The following is a 23,386-nucleotide window of genomic DNA, read 5'->3' on the forward strand; positions in this document are numbered from 1 at the left end:
AACGCTTCGGCTGCTTTAAGTGACCATGTTTCCCATCCATAGAGGAGGACAGAGAGAACCATAGCTTCATGCATTCGGATCTTTGTGCTTACCAATATTTCACTCCGCTTCCAGAGATATTTCCGTAATTGAAGGAAGACACTCTAGGCTGACAATATGCGGCTCTGGATTTCTTCTGAAGATTCGCCGGCAGGGTTTACCATCGATCCGAGGTATTTGAACGACTAGACGTCCTCTATCTGATTACCATTTAGGGTCACAGGGGTTTCATCTATCCCATTTGTTCGCATGGATTTTGTTTTTGGTAGGCTTATTTGGAGACCAGTCGAAAGTGGCTTGACTGCCACGTCATTTATCATAGCCTGGGCTTTTGCGACGGATTCAGCAAGCATGTCCACATCGTCAGCATAGTCAAGATCTGTGACGGAGAAGGATGGGCTCACTGCAATGCCTTTATAATTGTCCAGGACCCTGAGGATCCAATTGATGACGAAGTTGAACAAAATTGGTGAAAGGACACAGCCTTGACGTACACCTTCCTCGATCTGGACCAGATTTGAAAGATCACCGTCGACTCCTAACCAGGCCTTTTTTCCATCATAGTATGTCTTGAGCAGATTGATGATCTTCTCAGGCACACTGTCCTCTCTCATTGCCTCCCATTTTACATCACGATGGACCGAATCAAACGCGGTAATGAAGTCTATGAAGATTTGGATTGTTTCCTACTGGTGTTTAAACCGGTGTTCAAGGATCTGTCGCAGGCTAAAAATCTGGTAATAGCAACCCATACCCGGCCTGAACCCTGCTTGGTTGGGTCGCGTTCGGCTGTATCTGGTGTCTCTGAATCTATTTAAAAGTATGACCGCGAACAGCTTGGGAGCAATGGATATAATTGATATACCTCGGTAGTTTTGGCAGTCCATTTGGTTTCCTTTTTTTAAATTAGAGATAATTATTGATGTCTTCCAGTCGTATGAGATTTACTCATTGTCCCAACCTTCGGTTATCACGCTATGAAGTTCATCCACCGCCGCCTCGGGGAGAGCTTTAAGTAACTTGGCAGGAATCCCATTTGTTCCTGGGCTTTTATGGTTTTTCAAAACTTGGCTCGCCTTAATTACTTCATCCCTGGAGGGCGGTTCCGTGCATACATTTTCATAAGCGTGGTTGTGTGGGGGGTTCTGCGGTTCTGTAAGTGGTTGCTTTCGATTACTATTGTCTCCTGGTCTCAATAGCTCTTGGAAATTATCTCGCCATCTTTCGATACGTTCCTCGCTGCTTGTGATTATTTTTCCATCCTTCGCCTTAAGCGAGGGGATGGTACTGTTCTTTTTGTTCCCCCTGCAGTTTCCACGTATCTGATAGAGCTTTCGTATAATGGTCTGTGATGCAGCTCTTTCCAAATGACTGTTAACATTAAACCAGTAAGCTTTTTTGTCAGGTTTTGGCGCTTTTTGAAGGCCTTGTTGTATCACTTTGTACGTGGGGGACTTCTGGTTGGTCATTTCTTTTTTCTTGGCAGAGAGTTTGATTGTCTTTTCTGAGATCCATTTCTTGGTTTTACTCTTGACAAACCCAAGTATATTTGCGGCAGCTTCATTGATGTGGTCATTGAATTTGCTCCATTTCTTCTCAATCTTTATCTTGGGGCACTGATCAGTCGGGATTGCCTCCTCGGTATCATCTTGAAGTACAGCGAAGCAAGGACAAATGCTCTTCGGTACTCATCTACTTTCAGCTTCGACACGTCTATTTTCTGGTTCGGCATAGTAGTCTTCCTTGAGATAATTCTGTACTTTAGCCTTGTCTTCAGCAGGAAGTGGTCAGATCCATTTTTCGATCCCATGTCCGCACCTCTGTGCACTCTCGAGTCCACCACCATGGATTTCCATCGTCGGGATACAAGGATATAATCTATTTGGGCCTTTACTCTTCCATCGCGGGATTCCCATGTATACGTATGACACGGCTTGTGCCTAAACCAGGGGTTAGCCACAGCAAGATTGTTCTGCAACTTTCTTAGAATAGCTTTTGTTTCGAGATTGTTTCTTAGAATAGCTCATTATCCAGTAATTCTTTATTCTACACTTAGTAAAAAAAGCAAATACATTTTAAGTCTGAATTTATCTTCTCTTAATTCAAGCTTCCTGATTTCCAGCTTCGTGTACACGGAGGACAAATAAGACAAAAAAAAAAGGAACTACTTGCCGTTTTAGAGGTAAAATAGAACACGACCGAGTTAGCACTTTATTTTCCGATAGGTCCTTTGGGTCCTTTGGTAGGTATTTCCAAGTATATTACAAAATTCAGAACCTTTGACATTTTTTTGCCGCCTTGAGACATTAATGAACGGGACGAATTTAAACCAGCCCATGGGCAGTAATTTAAATGCTGATGACGGCAATGGTAAGAATGAAGGTAAGGATGATTAGAGAATTGTCTTACTAAAATTTTATTTGAAGTGTATTTTGCAAGTGTCAAATGAAAAATTCAATAGACAAAATATATAAATTGAATAAAAACCACCTCTTCCATAAAAACCATATATGTTAACAATGGGCAAGTAGCTTAACTTGTAGCCCTTGCCCTAAGGGCTATGAGGGGGTGACATCAACAAATACATTAATACTGGACCTTTCAAGCATGATGGAGAAAATGGATATCTCAAAAATGAGGGTTGAGTAGAATTGGGTTGAACTCAACAGGGTTCAGGCCAATTGGGCTTGAATAAATGAGTTTCAATTAGACGGTCCTGAATTAAGTGGTGGTTGAGCTAGATATAGGATGAGTAGATAGAGAGCTGAGATGCATTAGTGCTGATTTGAATTCAAACGTTTACAAAGCTTTTTAGTTGATCAAAAATTAAAACCGTAAATTGACGGGTGGCACATGCATCATTGGTATTAGTAACACCAACACTTATTTAGAACACAGTCGTTTTTTTTTTAGAGGTTTGCAGGAAATCTGTGAGAATTGCTCAGCTTTGATAATCAAAGTGTACTGCTTCGATCTTTCCATAGACTTTTTGAAGCCGGTTTTTGTGTCCTAAATGGTCAAAAAGTCAAATGAAAAAGATTCAAATAAAAATTGGTCTCAAAGCCTCTATATTTTAGCGCTTTGGACCTAAGGCAATCCTGTTTTCTTAAAAAAAAAAAAAATAGAAATAATAACCTGATCCTTAAAGACGGTCTCAAAATAAGCAGCAAACTTGAATACAAATTTGTTTTCTATTTCCTAACATCCAATGAATGTTGTTAATTTTGAAATGCACCACCTATAAAAGCCAACATTTATTACTTTGGCCTGAAAAAAAAGGAAGAAATTTAATACAATTAACTTAATGCAATTAGTCATTGCTATGACACTGCTAATAAGTTCTTTTGATAGCTTTTATGTTTATATACTTTTAGAAGTTTTCCTCCCAGTGCTCTTAGCCTTACAAGTAGGTGCAATAGAAGTAGCAGTTGAAGTAGTAGTAGTATTAGTAAATGTAGCAGTGATAGTAGTAATAGTAGTGACGTTCACATATTGCCTTTTGGTCAGATGATCTTCCCCTTTAACAATTCTGCGAAAGTTCAAACTTAATACCCAAACCAATTCTCGAGATACAATCTTTTGACAATGCACATGCACACAACGTCTGTAGATTTAGTTCAAATTGTCCCTCAATATTATAAATGGAGTAATGTAGTAGTAGTAGGCTAGTGGTAGCAGTAGTAGTGGTGGTAGGTGTAGTAGTTATGGTAGCATGCAAATATTGCCTTTTTTATTAACTCCCTTATCAATTCCTGAAAGTTCAAATTTAATATACTCAGTCATTCCTGAATTACGCCCTTTTGGCAATCCATATACACATAACGTGTTTTGATTTAGTTCAAGACTCTTTTTCGCTTAAAACTAAAAAAAAAAAATTACAATTGAAGTATAAATGACACCCAAAATAAAAAACAATTAAATAAAAAATCAATGCAAAGAAACATACAATGGATACTAATGTAAATGAATAAATAAATCTTAAAACGAGTGAAAATTAAATTGAATATGCAAATCAAGCTTGAAACGAACAAAAATCACTGTAATTTTATTTTCATTTTCAATGCTGTAAGAACTGGAAAAGAAAATATTTATAATATAATTCCTTTTCAGTGAAGCGCCAGTGACGCAGTAGGCTTTAGGTTTTTACAGTTAAGGAAGGGGACAATTTTAGTGGTCTTGGACAATTTTAAAAAGAACCAACAAATTAAATTGAATATTTGATGAATAATGATATCAATTGCTGAAAGCTCATCAGTCCAAAATCTTACTGTAATTTTAATGTTTATTTTCAATAGTAAGTAGAAAAGAAAATATTTGTAATACAATTCGTTTTCAGTAAAGCGCCAATAACGCAGTAGGTTTTAGACTTTTACAATGAGAGAAGGAGGCGATCCCAAACTCTTGTTTGCAGTGATTTTTGTTCGTTTCAAGCTTGACTTATACATTCAATTTAAGTTTCACTCGTTTTAAGATTTATTTATTCATTTGCATTAGTATGTATTGTATGTTTGTTTGCATTGATTCTTTATTTAGTTTCTGTTCGTTTTAAGTTTCATTTATACTTCAATAGCAATTTTTTTTTTCGTTTTAGGCTTGATTTACTTATTCAATAAGCTTTAAGATTAATTTATTCATTTATATTATTAATTGTTGTATGTTATTTTGCTATGACTGTTAATTTAATTTCTGTTCGTTTTGGGTTTCATTTATTCTTTAATAGTAATTTCTGGTCGTTTTGAGTTTGAATTTTAACAGATGTTTGTATCTACTGATCTTAAGTTAAAAATGGCCTTTACTTTTCTTTGAGATATCAATTTTTCGGTAAGTTTTTTTTTATAATATCTTAAAAGGGAGTTCTCATTGAAAATACAAAGAATTAGCAGAAAAGTAAGAAAAATTCTAATTAAGAGTACCTAGAGGAAAGTTTCAGAATTCCGTGAAACCTAGGACTAAGATTTAAGATTTTTTTCTAAGGTTTAAGAACCCAGTTTCTAAGATTGGTGGTTTCGGTGCTTTTTCTTAGACTCGTGGTGCAAAACGGAGTGACTTGTTTGTTACAAGATTGAGACTGATGGACCACATTTGCTGCCCAACGGCAGTCTCTTTTTTCAAAGCGTTTTTATATGCGTTCTTTGTGACAGGAATCTATGTACATTTCAGCACACATACTAGTGTGAATAGTATGAATAATTCTTTCAGCATATGAAGCCGATGGTCATACCTTGGAAATTGTCAAAATAAGCCGATTGGATATGGGCATTTATGTTTGTATTGCAAGTAATGGGATACCGCCAGCTATATCAAAGAGGATCCAAGTCAGTGTAGATTGTAAGTTTAACATTCCTTTTGAATAGTTTTAGTAACTCTTATGTGTGTCATTCGATGTAACAGACTTGGTGTCATTGTTTTTGCAGAGTGGGTATATATTTGTCAAACTTATTTGTCGAAAACCCAGACTGTTGTCTCTGGTAAATTATTTATTTATTAATTTAATGATAATAAAGAATAATTTTTCATTCAACATTTTGAACCTTTCAAGGTTCGTCCCTCACATTTATTCTAGGAGAACATCCTGAATTATGCTTTGGCTTATAAGAATAATCGCCAGGGGCAATATTACTTTTGCGAGTTCAGTTTTGAAAACTAAAAAATTTTCCAGTAAAAACATAAGCGTCAGTAAGCACAAGGGCTTACCCAAGGTAAGCATGTACTCATTTAAATCTTTCATGGTAAATAAGAAATTTGAAAGCCTTCTGGCTTCTCCGTCTCAACCGATTTGAGGCTACTGTCTTGGCCACCTTCCAAGAAAATTTCAAAGTTTTTTTTTTTAAATAATCTTCCTAAGCCACTTTCGAGTCACACGCTGTGTTAACTTCAACACATTCACTCATAAATTTTTGCTTAACGCTAAGATTATTTCTGGATTAACAGGCGAGCCAATTAAGGCAATTATGGAATGATTTAAGTTTTTCATATTAAATAATAAGTTTAAAAGCATGTCAAATAGGACCTTTTCTTAATTCTATACATGAATATGCTTGGTTTAATATTATTAACTTGAAATTTTATGCTAGAAAAGAAGAAATTCGCTTACCTTGAAATATTATTTCATCTGAAAAAAATATAGTATTTATGCTGCAACTACAAACTCCCCTCTTCCATTTCAACCGGTTTAAGGCTTCAAGCTCGGCCACCTTCCAAGAAAACTTCAAAGGTTATTTTTTAAATCTCTTGCCTATCAGTAGTAAGGCCATAATAGATACTGCAAGTGACCGAGTCTCTACGTTTTACGACGGCCAGGCATCTATATATTCTACAATTGATTGTGTAATATGCCTTACCACGGGCTATTACTACAAACGGTAAATGCCTTAGCAGACGGGTTTCTGTGTCAACACCTGTTTTCTGGGCCAATCAGAGATGTTTCTACTAATGGTGCTCGATATACAGCAACTTGATTAGTATAGTAATTGGATTCAAATATAAGGAGTGATTTTCAAGGTATTTAAAGGTTTAATGTTCTTTCTGTAAAATGGTTAACAGCCAAGCCTTCGGCTATTAGCATTCAATGGTAGGTTTAATGATAGTATATGGGATTACTTACTATCAGCTGTAAAAGAATATGCTTAGATGCGTAATAGATTTGACACATTCAAGAGACATTAGTATAAAGTATTCAAAGGTTTAATGGACTCTTCTGTAAAATGGTTAACAGCCGTGCTTTCGGCTATTAGCATTCGACGGAAGATTTAATAATAGCACATGGGATTAATTACTATCAAGTGTACAGAGAATATGCTCAGAAGTGTAATAGATTTGACGCATACAAGAGATCTTCATATATTGTATTCAAAGATTTAATGGACTTAATATGAAAATGCTGGTTTCAATAAATTCATATGTTTTGTAATAGCTGGTCAGGTATACGGGTATTTTCACTAAATCGCTTATTAACTAGTATGCAGGGTTATCTAATATTTAAGACTAAAAATTGATCAATGTGACTCCTTTAAATGTGTACAATATCTTTGTTGTGTTGGGGGGAAGTTTGGATTTGGTGAAGGGGTGGAATACTGCCTACCAGTTAAGGTAAGCTCGAAGGGTTTGTTAACTCATAGGCAATTTATTATAAATTTGGAATAGCATTGTTAGCTTCAATCTATGGAAATGGTTAACGATGACAAGATGACCTTGTGACTTGAGCTAGCTTTACTTCTTGGATGTGTTCTGTATAATACACAAGTACCATTTGAACAGTGTTGTCAATATAAAGTATGCTCTAACATTGTAGTATACTAAAAAGCTGATACTAATAGCGATGTAGATGCCAAGAAAACAATTTTAATAAAGAAATTCAGAAAAAATCCTTAGATATCCTTAGAAATCAACTAGTGAGATGATTATAGGTTTGAAGCATCAAGGACCGCAACCATCAATGACCCTAAACAGTAAGGACCTCAACCTCCAGAGGCCCTCTATCTCCAAACTCCAAGGGGCCCCCTCCCTCCAACTTTTTTGGGGCCCCCATCCCTCCATTTTTTTAGCTTTTTCTTTTATTATAATTTTTTTAGTATGATATATGTTTTTTCAACTTTTTTCTTTTTACATGTCTTCGAATGAGATAAAACATACTTAAAACAAAAGAAATTCACATTTAATATTTTCCAAATTCAAAATGAGAATTATATAGATATTTTATTCTTGACTTTTACTATTAGAAAAATAATGTTTGTAGTAGCATTTTTTTGGACTGAATTTTTTTTGGACTGAAATTATTCACCTTTTTTTTACGTATCCTAAAATGACATGAATTATGCTTGCGGGTTTATCAAGCATACTCCATGCTTGCTCATAGACACGAAGCGGATTTCTACTGGCACTCTATGGCAGGTTATCGACACTACCTGGTTTATTAAATGTATTAAATCAGTATTTTTTACGCTGTGGAAGGATAAACACATAATTCATATCTTAAAAAAAATTAAGATGAAGCATTTTAAGAAAGTGTGTTCACATGATTGTGTTATTGTAGCATTGAATGCTGACATGAGAAGAATTTGAACTATGAAACAAGTGCAAGTGGTAGCACTATCGGAAACGTATGCGTGCGTTGTCATGACAAAAAGGAATAAAATTTCTTTGGAGTACCAACAAAATTCTATTGTACAAATGGTGGATATGCGAAAGTATCGTTTCCAGAGAAGTTAGTACTCAAAGAGAATGCTAACATAAAAATAATAGTTGATGAAGAGGGGTATCTTCTTGCTAGTGCTTCTGGTAACATGTTACCTGTTGATAGAACCAGTCTTAATCTTTTAGGTATTAGCATTCAAATGAAAGTAAAGGGGAGAATAAAAGCCTACTCTTCTACTTATATCATGAACCATATGCTGTCTACGTGCCAGAACAGTTACCTGTGTAAACAAATGTGATAATAGATCGTGAAATTGCCAGAAAAGTAAAAAGGGCATTGGCAGAAAATATCACTAAGGAATATAAAGATGAATCGATGAAAAACAAAGTGCCAGCAAACTTTACTAACATCATTGATCAAACAGACAATAAACCAAATACTACCAAAGACAAAACACATATTAAGCCTGTCGATGACACACCAGTAAAAATTGTTTATGACTCAAAATGGAATAATGATTATTTTATTGATTACGAACTAAGAGAAGACAATAGCCAAGACACAGAGACAAAGAGAGTGAGAGAGACAAACACACATACAAATATATAGATTGAGACATAGAAAGCGACAAAGACAAACACGAGTACAGGCAAACATCCGCCCAGATACAAAAGCAAAGAGAGCGAGAGAGACAAGAAAATGCAAACATATAGATTCAGAACTAAAACCAACAAAGACAGGCACTGTGAGAAGCAAACACTTGCCTAGACACATAGGCAAAGAGAGTGAGAAAGGCAAAAACAAATAAAAATATATAGATTCAGACATACAAACTGACAAAAACACATGCAAATACATAGATTCAGACACACAAACTAATAAAGACAGGCACTGGGACAAGCATATCCATACCCAGACATGCAGACAAAGAGAGAGAGACAAAAACACAAACATATACATAGATTTAGACATACAAACCGACGAGAACAGGCATGGTGGGAAGCAAACACATGCCCAGACACAAAGGTAAAGAGACTGAGAGAGAGACTAAAACAAATACAACTATATAGATTCAGACATGCAAACTGACAAAGACAAGCACCGGGATAAGCAGACACCCACCCAGACACATAGTCAAAGAGAGTGAGAGTATAGATTCGGACATACAAACCGACAAAGAAAAACATTGGGACAAGCAAATACCCGCTCAGGTACAAATGCAAAGAGAGTGAGATAGACAAAACACACACAAAAACATAGATTCAGACATACAAACCGACAAAGACAGGCACTGGGACAAGTAAACAACCGTCCAGACACGCAGGTAAAGTGAGTGAGAGTATAGCTTCATACGTGAGGACTGACATGAACAGACACGGGAGAAGCAAACACCCACCCAGATTCACAAGCAAAGAGAGTGAGAGTATGGATTCAGACGTAAAAACCGACAAAGACAGACACTGAGAGAAGCAAATACGCACCCAGATACATAGGCAAAGATAGTGAGAGAGTCAAAAACTCCTAAAAATACATAGATTTGGACATACAAACTAACAAAGACAGGCACAGTGACAAGCATGCACATACCCAGACCCACAGACAAAGAGAGAGAGAAAAAAACACAAATATATACATAGATTCTAAAATAGAAATTAACAAAGATAGGCATGGGGAAAAGCAAACACATGCGCAGACACATAGGCCAAGATGAGCAAAGAGATCAGAACAAAAACAACTATATAGATTCAGACATATAAACCGACAAAGACTGGCATTAGGAGAAGCAAACACGCGCCCCGACACATAGACAAAAAGAGTGAGAGAGACAAAAACAATGCAACTATATAGATTCAGACATACAAACCGATATAGACAGGCACTGGGACAAGCAAACACCCGCCCAGAAACATAAGCAAATAGAGAGAGAGAGAAAAAAAAGCATGCACACACGTACATTTAGACATACAAACCAACAAATACAGGCACAAGGAGAAGCAAAAATCTGCCCAGACACATAGGCAGAGAGAGTGAGAGGGATAAAAATACATACATACACATAGATTAAGATATACAAACCGACAAATACAGGCACTGGGACAAGCAAAATCCACCCAGACACACAGGCAAAATGAGTGAGAGTATAGATTCAGACATACAAACCGATATAGACAGGCACTGGGACAAGCAAACACCCGCCCAGACACACAGGCAAAGAGAGTGAGAGAGACAAAAATGCATACAAATACATAGATTAAGACAAACAAACCGACAAAGACAGGCACAGGGAAAAGCAAACATCCGCCCAGAAATATAGTCAAAGAGTGAGAGAGAGACAAAGACACATATAAATAAATAGATTCAGAAAGACAAACCGACAAAGACACGCACTGGGATAAGCAAAAACCCACCCAGACACACAGGCAAAATGAGTGAGAGTATAGATTCAGACGTACAGACTGACAAAGACAGACATGGGAAAAAGCAAACACCCACCCAGATTCACAAGCAAAGAGAGTGAGAGTATTGATTCAGACGTGAAAACCGACACAAACAGACACTGAGAGAAGCAAATACGCACTCAGATACACAGGCAAAGAGAGTGATAGAGACAAAAACGGATACAAATACATGGATTAAGACAAACAAACCGACAAAGACATGCACTGGGAGAAGCAAACATCCGCCAAGACACATAGGCAAAGAGAGTGAGAGAGATTAAAACACATACAAATACATTGATTAAGACATACAAACCGACAAAGACAGGCACTGGGACAAGCGAAAACCCGCCCAGACACACAGGCAAAGTGAGTGAGAGTATAGATTCAGACGTAAAGACTGACAAAGACAGACACGGGGAAAAGCAAACACCCACCCAGATTCACAAGCAGAGAGAGTAAGAGTATTGATTCAGACGTAAAAACCGACAAACACAGACACTGAGAGAAGCAAATACGCACCCAGATACACAGGCAAAGAGAGTGAGAGAGTCAAAAACGCCTAAAAATACATAGATTCAGACATACAAACTAACAAAGACAGGCACTGGGACAAGCATGCATACACCCTGACCCACAGACAAAGAGAGAGAAACAATAACACAAATATGTAGACAGATTCAGAATTAGAAACCGACAAAGACAGGCATGGGGAGAAGCAAACACATGCCCAGACACATAGGCAAAGAGGCTAAGAGAGACCAGAACAAATACAACTATATAGATTCAGGCATATAAACCGACAAAGACTGGCATTAGGGGAAGCAAACTCCCGCCCAGACATATAGGCAAAAAGAGTGAGAGAGACAAAAAGAAACACAACTATATTGATTCAGAGTTTGCTTGACCCAGTGCCTGTATTTGTCGGTTTGTCTTAATATATGTATTTGTATGTGTTTTTGTCTCTCTCATTCTCTTTGCCTATATGTCTGGGCGGGTGTCTGCTTATCCCAGTGCTTGTATTTGTCGGTTTGCATGTCTGAATCTGTATAGTTTTATTTGTTTTAGTGTCTCTCTCAGTCTCTCTCAGTCCTTTGTGTCTGCGCGTGTGTTTGCTTCCCCCAATGCCAGTCTTTGTCGGTTTATATGTCTGAATCTATATAGTTGTATTTGTTTTGGTCTCTCTTAGTCTCTTTGCCTATGTGTCTGGGCGTGTGTTTGCTTCTACCCATGCCTATCTTTGTCGGTTTGTATGTCTGAATCTATGTATATGTTTGTGTTTTTGTCTCTCTCTCTTTGTCTGTATGTCTGGGTATGGATATGCTTGTCCTATTGCCCGTCTTTGTTATTTTTGTATGTCTGAATCTATGTATTTGTGTGTATTTTTGTCAGTTTGTATGGCTGAATCTATATATTTCTATGTGTTTTGCCTTTCTCACTCTATTTGCCTATGTGTCTAGGCAAGTGTTTGCTACTCCCAGTGCCAGTCTTTGTTGGTTTTTAGTTCTGAATCTATATGTTTGCATTTTTTTTTCTCTCTCACTCTCTTTACCTGTGTGTCTGGGTGGGTGTTTGCTTCTCCCATGTGTCTGGGCGGATATGTGCTTGTGCCAGTGCCTGCCTTTGTCGGTTTGTGTGTCTTAATCTATGTATTTGTATGTGTTTTTGTCTCTCTCACCCCCTTTGCTTGTGTGTCAGGGTGGGTGTTTGCTTATTTCAGTGCCTGTCTTTGTCGGTTAGTATGTCTGAATCTATGTATTTGTACTTGTTTTTGCCTCTCTCACTCTCTTTGCTTGTATGTCTGGGCGGGTGTTTTCTTGTCCCAGTGCCTGTCTTAGTCGGTTTGTATTTTCTTAATCTATATATTTTTATGTGTTTTTATCTCTCTCACTCTCTTTGCCTATGTGTCTTGATGGATGTTTGCTTCTCTCAGTGCCTGTCTTTGTCGGTTTGCATGTCTGAATCTATGTATTTGTATGCATTTTTTGTGTCTCTCACTCTCTTTGCCTGTGTATCTGGGTGGGTGTTTGCTTCTCCCATGTGACTGGGTGGATGTTTGCTTGTCCCAGTGCCTACCTTTGTCAGTTTGTATGTCTGAATCTATGTGTTTGTATGTGTTCTTTGTCTCTCTCACTTCCAAAATTTGTGGGTCTGGGCGCGTGATTGCCTATCTCAGTGCCTGTCTTTGTCGGTTTGTATGTCTGAATCTATATTTTTGTACTTGTTTTTGTCTCTCTCAATCTCTCTGCCTGTATGAGAGAAGAAAACACCCACCCAGATACACAAGCAATGGAAGTGAAAGAGACAAAAACACATACAGATACATAGATTAAGACATACAAACCGACAAAGACAGGCACTGAGACAAGCAAACATCCGCCCAGACACATGGGAGAAGCAAACACCAACCCAGATACACAGGCAAAGAGAGTGAGAGATACAAAAGCGCAGACAAATACATAGATTCAGACTTAAAAACCGACAAAGACAGGCACTGGGACAAGCAAACACCCATCGAGAAACACAAGCAAAGAGAGTGAGAGAGACGAAGCCAAGTACAAATATATAGATTCAGACATACAAACCGACAAATACAGGCACTGAAATAAGCAAACACCGGCCCAGACACACAAGCAATGGGAGTGAGAGAGACAAAAACACATAAAAATATATAGATTAAGACATACAAACCGACAAAGACAGGCATTGGGACAAGCAAACATCCTTCCAAACACATGGGAGAAGCAAACACCCACCCAGATACACAGGCAAAGAGAGTGAGAGATACAAAAATGCATACAAACATATACATTTAGACATGCAAACCGACAAAGACAGGCACTGGGAGAAGCAAACAGCCGCCCAGACACATAGGCAAAGAGAGTGAGAAATAAAAACACATACAAATATATAGATTAAGACATACAAACCGACAAAGACAGGCACTGGAACAAGCAAACAACCGCCCAGACACACACGGAAAGAGAGTGAGAGGGACAAAAACCATTAAAAATATACAGATTCAGACATACAAACCGACAAAGACAGGCACTGAGATAAGCAAACACCCTCCCAGACACACAACCAATGGAAGTGAGAGAGACAAAAACACATACAAATATATAGATTCGGACATAGTAACCGACAAAGAAAAACATGAGAACAGGCAAACACCCGCCCAGACACACAAGCAAAGAGATTGAGAGAGACAAAAAAACACATACAAACATATAGAGTCAGACATAAAAACTAACATAGACAGGCACTGGGACAAGCAAACACCTACCCAGACACACATGCAAAGAGACTGAGAGTATAGATTAAGACATACACACAGACAAAGAGAGGCACTGGGAGAAGCAAACATCCGTCCAGACACACAAACAAAGAAAGTGAGAGAGACAAAAACGTATACAAATATATAGATTTAGACATACAAACCGACAAAGACAGGCACTAGGACAAGAAAACACCTGCCCAGAGACACATGCAAAGAGAGTGAGAGAGACAAAAAAAAACATACAAATATTTAGATTCAGACTACAAACCGACAAAGACAGGCACTGGGACTGAAAAACACCCGTTCAGACACACAAGCAAAGAGAGTGAGAGTATAGATTCAGACGTAAAAACCAACAAAAACAGGTACAGGGAGTAGAAGACACCCGCACAGATACACAGTCACAGAGAGTGAGAGAGACAAAAACGCACACAAATACATAATTAAGACATACAAACCGACAAAAACAGGCACTGTGACAAGCAAACATTCGCCTGGACACACAGGCAAAAAGATTAAAAGAGACAAAGAACACGTACAAATATATAGATTTAGACATACAAACCAACCAAGACAGGCACTGGGTCAAGAAAACACCTGCCCCAGAGACACGTGCAAAGAGAGTGAGTTGGAAAAAAACACATACAAACACTTAGATTCAGACTACAAACCGATAAAGACAGGCACTGGGACTAGCAAACACCCGCCCAGACACACAAGCAAAGAGATTTACAGAGCCAAAAACACATCTAAATATCACGCTCAGGCACACGGGTATAGTAAGAGAGACATGCAAAAAAGTTAGGTTTACTTAAGTTCACTATCACCTTTCACTACATTAATTGCTACTGTCTTTACTCCTATAGCTATAGGTAGCACACTCCTTCAGACCCACGGATATAGTGAGAGAGACATGCAAAAAAGAAGGTTATTCAAGCTCACTTAGCGCGCTAAGTGACCTTAAATTAACCTATCTTTTTTTGTATGTCTCTCTCACTATACCCTTGTCTCTGAGCGATATTTAAATGTGTTTTTGTCTCTCTTACTCACTTTACCTGTGTCTTTGGGAAGGGGTTTTCTTGTCCCAGTGCCTGTCTTTGTCGGTTTGTATGTCAAAATCTATACATTTGTTTGCGGTTTTGTGTCTCTCACTCTCTTTGCCTGCGTGTCTGGGCGGATGTTTGCTTCTCCCAGCGCCAGTCTTTGTCAGTTTGTACGTCTGAATCTATACTCTCACTCTCTTTGCCTGTGTGTGGGCGAGTGTTTGCTTGTCCCAGTGCCTGCCGTTGTTGATTTTTACTTCTGAATCTATATGTTTGTATGTGTATTTTGTTTCTCTCACATTCTTTGCTGGTGTGTCAGGGCGGGTGTTTGCTAATCCCAGTGCCTGTCTTTGTTGGTTTTTAGTTCTGAATCTATATGTTTGTATGTATTTTTTGTCTATGTCACTGTCTTTGCTTGTGTTTCTGGGCGGGATGTTTGCCTTTCCTCGTGTTAGTCTTTGACGGTTTCTATGTCTGAATCTGTGTATTTGTATGTGTTTTGTATCTCTCACTCACTTTGTCTGTGTGTCTTGGTGGTTTTTTGCTTATCTCCGTGCCTGCCAATGTCGGTTTAAATGTCTGAATCTATATAATTGTATTTTTTTTGTCTCTCTCACTCTCGTCACCTATGTGTCTGGGTGGGTGTTTTGCTTCTCCCAAAGTTTATCTTTGTCAGTTTGTAAGTCTGAATCTATACTCCCACTCTCTTTGCCTATGTGTCTGGGTTGGTGCCTACTTGCTGCAGTGTCTGTCTTTGTCCGTTTGCATGGGTGAATCTATATATTTGTATGTGTTTCTCACTCTCTCTGTATGTTTATCTGTTAACCTATCTCAGTTTATAATAGAACCTAAAACCTAATAATGACAATCATGATGTTAATATAAATGTATGGTAGATACATTATTATACATTATTAATATCAATGAGAAAGTTTGGACATTTTGAATCTGTTCCATAAACTAGTTCACCATGTTCTCTCTTAATACTGTAGCTATTGTCTTCTCTTAGTTCGTAATCATTAGAATAATCGTTATTTTATTTTTAGTCATACACAATTTTTACTGATTAATCACCGGTAATTTAAATAAGCGTCATATCTTTGCTATTATTTGAGTCACGTACTATTTGATCAATGATGTTAATAATATTTGCTGGCACTTCGTTTTTCATCGATTCATCTTTATATTCCTTAATAATATTTTCTGCCCATGCTTTTTTTATTTTTCTGGCAATCTCACTGTATATCATCACATTATTTTTACAAAGGTGAAAGTTCCGGCACGTAGATAAGAAATGATTTACGATATCAGTAGGAGAGTATGCCTTTCTTTTCCCATGTGCTTTCGTTTAAATGTTAATACCTAAGAGATGAGGATAGGTTCTATCAACAGGTAGCATGTTACCAGAAGCACTAGCAAGAAGATACCCCTCTTCATCAACTATTATTTTTATGTTAGCATTCTCTTTGAGTACTAACTTCTTTGGAAATGATACTTTCGCATATCCATCATTTGTGCAATGGAAGGTTTTTGGTACTCCGAAGAAATTTAATTCCTTACTAACATGACAACGCACGCATACGTTTCCGATAGTGCTACCACTTGTACTTGTTTCATAGTTCAAATGCTTCTTCATGTCAGCATTCAATGCCACAATAACACTATCATGTGAACTCACTTTCTTAAAATGCTTCATCTTCACTTTTTTAAAGATATGAATTATGTGTTTATCCTTCCACAGCGTAAAAAATACTGATTTAATACATGTAATAAACTAGCTAGTGTCAATAACCTGCAATAGAGTGTCAGTGGGAAAGCCGTGTCGTGTCTATAAGCAAGCATGGAGTATGATTGATAGACCCGCAAGTATATTTCATGTCATTTTAATATACTTACAAAAAGTTGAATAATTCCAGTCAAAAAAAAATTCAGTCCAAAAAAAAATGCTACTACAAACATTATTTTTCTAATAGTAAAAGTCACAACTAAAATATTTATATCATTCTCATCTTGAATTTGGAAAATATTAAATGTGAATTTCTTATGTTTTAAGTATGTTTTATCTCATTCGAAGATATATAAAAAGAAAAAAGTTTAAAAATATTTATATCATGTTCAAAAAACAATAATAAAAAAAAGCTAAAAAAAAAAATGGGGGGGTGGGGGCCCCAAAAATTTGGAGGGAGGGGGCCCCTTGGTGGTTGGGAATAGGGAGCCTTTGGAGGTTGTGGTCCTTCCTGGTTCGGGTCATCTATGGTTGCAGTCCTTGATGCTTCAAACCTATATTCATATCACAAGTTGATTTCTAAGGATATCTAAAGATTGTTCTGAATTTCCTAATTAACATTATTTTCTTGGCATCTACATCTCTATAGTATCAACTTTTCAGTGTACTACCATGTTAGAGCATATTTTATATTGAGACCATTGTTCAAATGGTACTTCTGTATTATACCGAACACATCCAAGAAGTAAAACTAGGTCAAGTCACAAGGTCATCTAGTCATCGTTAACCATTTCCATAGATTGATGCTAATGATGCTATTCCAAATTTATAATAAATTGCCTATGAGTTAACAACCCCTTCGGGCTTACCTTAACTGGTAGGCAGTATTCCACCCCCTCATCAAAACCAAAGCTCCCCCCAACACAACAAAGATATTGTACAAATTTAAAGGAGACGCATTGATAAATTTTTAGTCTTTAATATGGGATAATTCTGCAAGCTAGTTAAGAAGCGATTTAGTGAAAATACCCGTATACCTGACCAGCTATTACAAAATATATGAATTTATTGAAACCAGCATTTTCATATTAAGTCCATTAAATCTTTGAATGCGATATATGAAGATATCTTGTATGTGTCAAATCTATTACAGCTCTGAGCAAATTCTTTGTACACTTGATAGTAATTAATCCCATATGCTATTATTAAACCTTCCGTCGAATGCTAATAACTAAAAGCTTGGCTGTTAACCATTTTACAGAAAAGTCCAACAAACCTTTGAATAAGTTATACCAATGTCTCTTGTATGCTTCAAATCTATTACATATCTGAGCATGTTCTTTGTGCAGTTGATAGTAATTAATCCCATAAGCTATCATTAAACCTTCCGTCGAATGTTAATAGCCGAATGCTTGGCTGTTAACCATTTTACAGAAAAGTCCAATAAACCTTTGAATACGTTATATCAATATCTCGTGTATGCGTCAAATCTATTACATATCTGAGCATATTCCTTGTACAGCTGATAGTAATTAATCCCATATACTATCATTAAACCTACCATTGAATGCTAATAGCCGAAAGCTTGGCTGTTAACCATTTTACAGAAAGAACATTAAACCTTTAAATACCTTGAAAATCACTCCTTGCATTTGAATCCAGTTACTATACTAATCAAATTGCCGTATATGGAGCACTGCTAGTACAAACATCTCGGATTGGTCCAGAAAATAGGTGTTGACACAGAAACCCGTCTTGTGACGCATGTACCGTTCATAGTACGTAATAGTCCGTGGTAAGGCATATTACGCAATCACTTTTAGAATATATAGATGCCTGCCCGTGTTAAGCCATATTACGCAATCACTTGCAGTATCTATTATGGCCTTACTACTCCTATTTAATTTGTGGTTCCTGGAATTTTCCTTAGTAAGATAATAAGAACAGTTTAGTAAGACTATACTAAGAACCGAAAGCTTGCTCTAAGAATTCGTCGAGAGTTAGAAGAATTTCTAAGTCGAATTAGAATTCCCAAGCAACTCTTGAGCCGCATGGTGTGTCGATTCATAATCAAATTCAGCACATCACAATCAAACTTTATGACAAAATTATTCTTAAGCGAAGTACCTGGAGACATCTAACATAGTTCAAGCTTATGCTTAATAATATCAATCTACGCTTGTCAAAATCATAATATATAGATGCCTGCCCGTGGTAAGCCATATTACGCAATCACTTGCAGTATCTATTATGGCCTTACTACTCCTATTTAATTTGGGGTTCCTGGAATTTTCCTTAGTAAGATAATAAGAACAGTTTAGTAAGACTATACTAAGAACCGAAAGCTTGCTCTAAGAATTCGTCGAGAGTTAGAAGAATTTCTAAGTCGAATTAGAATTCTCAAGCAACTCTTGAGTCGCATGGTGTGTCGATTCATAATCAAATTCAGCACATCACAATCAAACTTTATGACAAAATTATTCTTAAGCGAAGTACCTGGAGACATCTAACAGTTCAAGCTTATACTTAATAATATCAATCTACGCTTGTCAAAATCATCTCCAATCAGACAAATTTAAAATTACAAGAGATGCTCTTCAAATTTTCAGATAAAAACATTTCTTAATTCCACCTTGAAATGGTTATATTTTAGCAAAGCATAAATTTAGATTTCCTATTTTTTCTTCGTAGTTGTTGGTCAATTTTGTCGCTCGGTAGTAATTTGTTATTTGGCTCATTTTAGGAGCTTTGGCCTTACTCATACATTTTCTCTATTATACATTTCCTCATACATTATTTCTTAATTCATACATTTTTCTTATCTGTTTTGAATTTGATTAAAAACACTTTAGGCTTTTACTATTGTGTTTTCTGTGTATTCTCTGTTCTTAGTCATAATTAAATAAAAAAAAATCTTAGTTAAAATAAAGAGCGCCATTCAACTCAAAATATACAGCGATTATCCTGTAAATGAACAAAGGTGTTACCTTTTCAGACGACAACTGTTTATGCTAAAGTTTTACTACAATTTAACTGAAAGCATTTTAGACCCAAACTGTAATAATCTGTTAGCTGTAGCCTTTTAATTCCATTCTTGGGGTTTTGAAAAAAATGAACAAACTTTTAATTACATGGTTATTCAATTAAAGCATTCAAACTTCAGCATAGATAGTCGGGAGTTAAGGAAGCGGCAGCCCTCCTCATATACAGAATAATCTCTGTATGTTGTTGGTTTCTAGTTTTAACGTGACGCGTTACTTTTATTTGAAAAACCTGTTTCTTGTTTAATATCTGTTCGTTTTCAATTTCACTTTTGGTTTAATATGAATACGAAGGGATTTTTCACTCCAGGTATCCCTAACATTTATTTAATTAAATGAAACAAATAAGTTTTTGAACCGAAAGTAAGGAGCAATATTAAAACTAGAAACTAAGATAAATTATTACGTATATGAGGGGGTTTACCCCTCCTCAATATCTCGTTCCTTCTGCTAAAGTTTGACTTGTTCCAATCTTTTAAAAATGACTCTTGAAACACAAGGGCCGTTTAATTAGAAGAATAAGCTGTTTTAAAAGTTCTGAGATTACTTCAGCGTAAAGAGCAATGTATTGAGGAGGGTACAACCCCCTATCCCCGAATATACGCAATAATTTTGTTCTTTACTTTCAGTTTTATTTAATTTAATTTTTCACCGTTTTTTAAATAATGCCGGGAAATCTGGCTCCCCTCCATGGGAAATTCCCTTAACCCATGAAAAATTCCTTCATGTAAATATCCTTCCGCGTACCCCCTCTCCCCTCGAGAAATATCTGTATACTTCCAATAATAAATGCTACAAGTAAATAATGGGCACAGTTCGTAACTTGCAGCCCTTTCCCCGGGGACTGTGGGGGGTCAGGTGATCCTCAGTAGTGATCAATATTGTACTTTGCGTACCGCCATACATATTGAATTTGCGTACCGCCATACATATGGAATTTGCGTACCGCCATAGGACTATGTTGTTTGCGTACCGCCATAGTGATTTCAACATTATTCTTCAGAAGCTTTACACCTTTTCAAAGAGATTCAGAGCTCCCTCACATGGCCTAATACTTTGGGTAGACTATGCTCCATCTTGTGCTAATTACATAACATGTTATGAAGGAAAAGTTTTTCTGACACAATTTACAAAGACCAGATTTCTAGTTCATATATTTTTTGATAACTTGATAGGTGATTTGAATAAAAGGAATTCAAATATTTTGACTATGAAATAGAAGCTAACTCAATTTGCGAAAAGGTATTCCATTTGCACAACTCTGATCTGATTGAATTGTCGCCCGACAATGAGATGTAATCACTGCTAAGTCTTTTGTTATTGCGAGAGGATTACCCAATTTACTTCTTAGTGTTAACTGACAGAGTTCCAAATACGAACATTTTGAAAAGCAGACAAAAAATTGGACATTATAATCAGAATTATTTGATTAACATTTAAAAAGGGTTAATGAGATATGTGATCTGTATAATACACAAGTAATGTTTGATAAGTATTGTCAATTTAAAATAGGATCTAGCCTTCCCTTCGTTCCCCCATTTCTGAGGGGAGGGGTCAATTTTGGAGGGAAAACATCTGCAACAAGGGGAAGGCTCAGAGACCCATCGTTCCCACATTTCCGAGGGCAGGGGAGGGGGAGAAGGTGATAGTATTCCAATACAATAAGTCAAGTATAATAGAATTGATGCTCCTAGTGGAAACTCGTAATACCCTTCCCCCTCCCCGCGCTAGGATTATTGCCTGGCTGTGACAATGGATATTATCTCTAAATACAGAGAATTAAGGTGGTAGTATTCCGATACAATAAGTCAAGTATAATAGAATTTATGCTCCTAGTGGAAGCTTGTAAAACCCTTCCCCCTCCTCGAGCCAGGATTATTGCCTGGCTGTGAAAATGGATATTATCTCTAAATACAGAGAATTAAGGTGATAGTATTCCGATACAATAAGTCAAGTATAATAGAATTTATGCTCCTAGTGGAAACTCGTAAAACCCTTCCCCCTCCCCGCGCTAGGATTATTGTCTGGCTGTGACAATGGATATGTTCTCTAAATACAGAGAATTAAGGTGATTAGGTTCCTGGAGGGTTTTGTGACTCCTCCCCCAATGAATTCAGATGGTTTTAGGACTCATCCCCCTAGCCATAACTCCATTCAACCTTGAGCGAAGATATAAAAGTTTGATGAAGTATTTTTCTACTTAACAACTACATTAATAACTTCCAAGATGATAGGACTGTATGACACAAAATTTATCAGTTACCGAGAGTTAAATGACTCATCCCCGCAATGAATTCCAAGGGTTTTATGACTCCTCCCCACAATGAATTCAGATGGTTTTAGGACTCATCCCCCTAGCCATAACTCCATTCAACCTTGAGCGAAGATATAAAATTTTGATGAAGTATTTTTATACTTAACAAATACATTAATAACTTCCAAGATGATAGGACTGTATGACACAGAATTTATCAGTTTGAAAAAATCATCTTGTGGTGTTATATTTGAATGTGTATTTTTATTATTGTCTATGGAACTCGAAGAAATTGACTGTTATCATTGGATAGTGAACTATAACATGTTTGAGTATGATAAAAGCTTGTGGAGTACTACATTACGTTATATAAACAGACTGGGATTCTACGATAGAGTGATTACACCACTTAATAATGCTGGTCAGGAACTGAGAAATGTTCAGGAGGAAGTCAGTGAAATTTGCAGCTTTTTCGGGGTTGAAGCGCTCTACGTAAAGGGCAATGTACCTACAGATAAAGTTTTAATTCAAAAGTGTGGCCCTAGGATTCCACTTTTCAATCTAGAAGAGTTTAAGTGTCCTAAATTTGAAGGGGTTTATCACCTTCCTGAAGATGAGGTTAGGTTCTTCGCGCAGTCGATACCTAAGAACATACCTGATCGTGATAAATCCATAAGACATGGTAAAAACTATTCTATACCATGGGATCATCGTTTGTTGATGTTAAAGAGTGAACTCTAAGTACTATTTTTATGTAAACATTTGTCGTTGTGTTTTTTTTCTCAAAAAAAATCTGTTAATACGTTTAAGCAATAAATATCTTTAAGCTTAACCCGTCTTTATTCTTTAGAATAGTTCAATTTTAAGCAAGTAACAAACTCTTTCCTGAAGTCACCTCTTGGATACACAATGCAGAAACTTCATTTAAGAAACTATGAAAAAATTGTAAGTAAGTAACAAATTCTTTCTTGAAGTCACCTCTTGGATACACAATACAGAAATTTCATTAAAGAAATTTCATTACGTGCGCGCACGTAACCTCGTCCAAATTAACTTTTAAAAAAATGAAATAAAGCTATGTCGACTTTGCATGTCTCTCTCACTATGTATGCGCCTTCGCGGTGTGTAATCAACCACCAATCAAGTTATTGTATATTGAGCAACCTCCGCTGTCTCTGATTGGTCCCTAAAAAATGGGTGTTGTCTAAAAAACCAGTCTGGCTGAAAACGTGGTGTTTTCGTACTGCTCACTTTTTTCAATGTGTAGGAACCAGTGGGGAATCCCCACTCGTTTGGAAAGGTGCCAAGGAAAGGCATGCAAATAGCATGTAGTTTTAAAACATGTTTAATCACGTTTCTTGAATGAAGTATCTGTACTGTATATTCAAGAGGTGAAATCAATAAAGAGCTTGTTACTTACTTACAAATATT

General features: G+C 36.8%; 1 protein-coding gene across 1 annotated transcript in view; it reads left to right on the forward strand.

Annotated features, from left to right (window-relative positions):
* LOC148942837 (lachesin-like) overlaps window positions 1-23,386 on the forward strand; it is a 357,150-nt gene that overhangs the window by 131,053 nt on the left and 202,711 nt on the right. The window contains exon 5 of the mRNA XM_089102806.1: window positions 5,239-5,367. Within this exon, the coding sequence (XP_088958932.1) occupies window positions 5,239-5,367 (129 nt within the window). The remainder of the gene's footprint in view (window positions 1-5,238; window positions 5,368-23,386) is intronic.

This window comes from Artemia sp. Qi Xiang Cuo, chromosome 16 (genome assembly GCF_049724085.1).
Source record: "Artemia sp. Qi Xiang Cuo chromosome 16, ASM4972408v1, whole genome shotgun sequence".
NCBI classification, from domain to species: Eukaryota; Metazoa; Arthropoda; class Branchiopoda; order Anostraca; family Artemiidae; genus Artemia; species Artemia sp. Qi Xiang Cuo.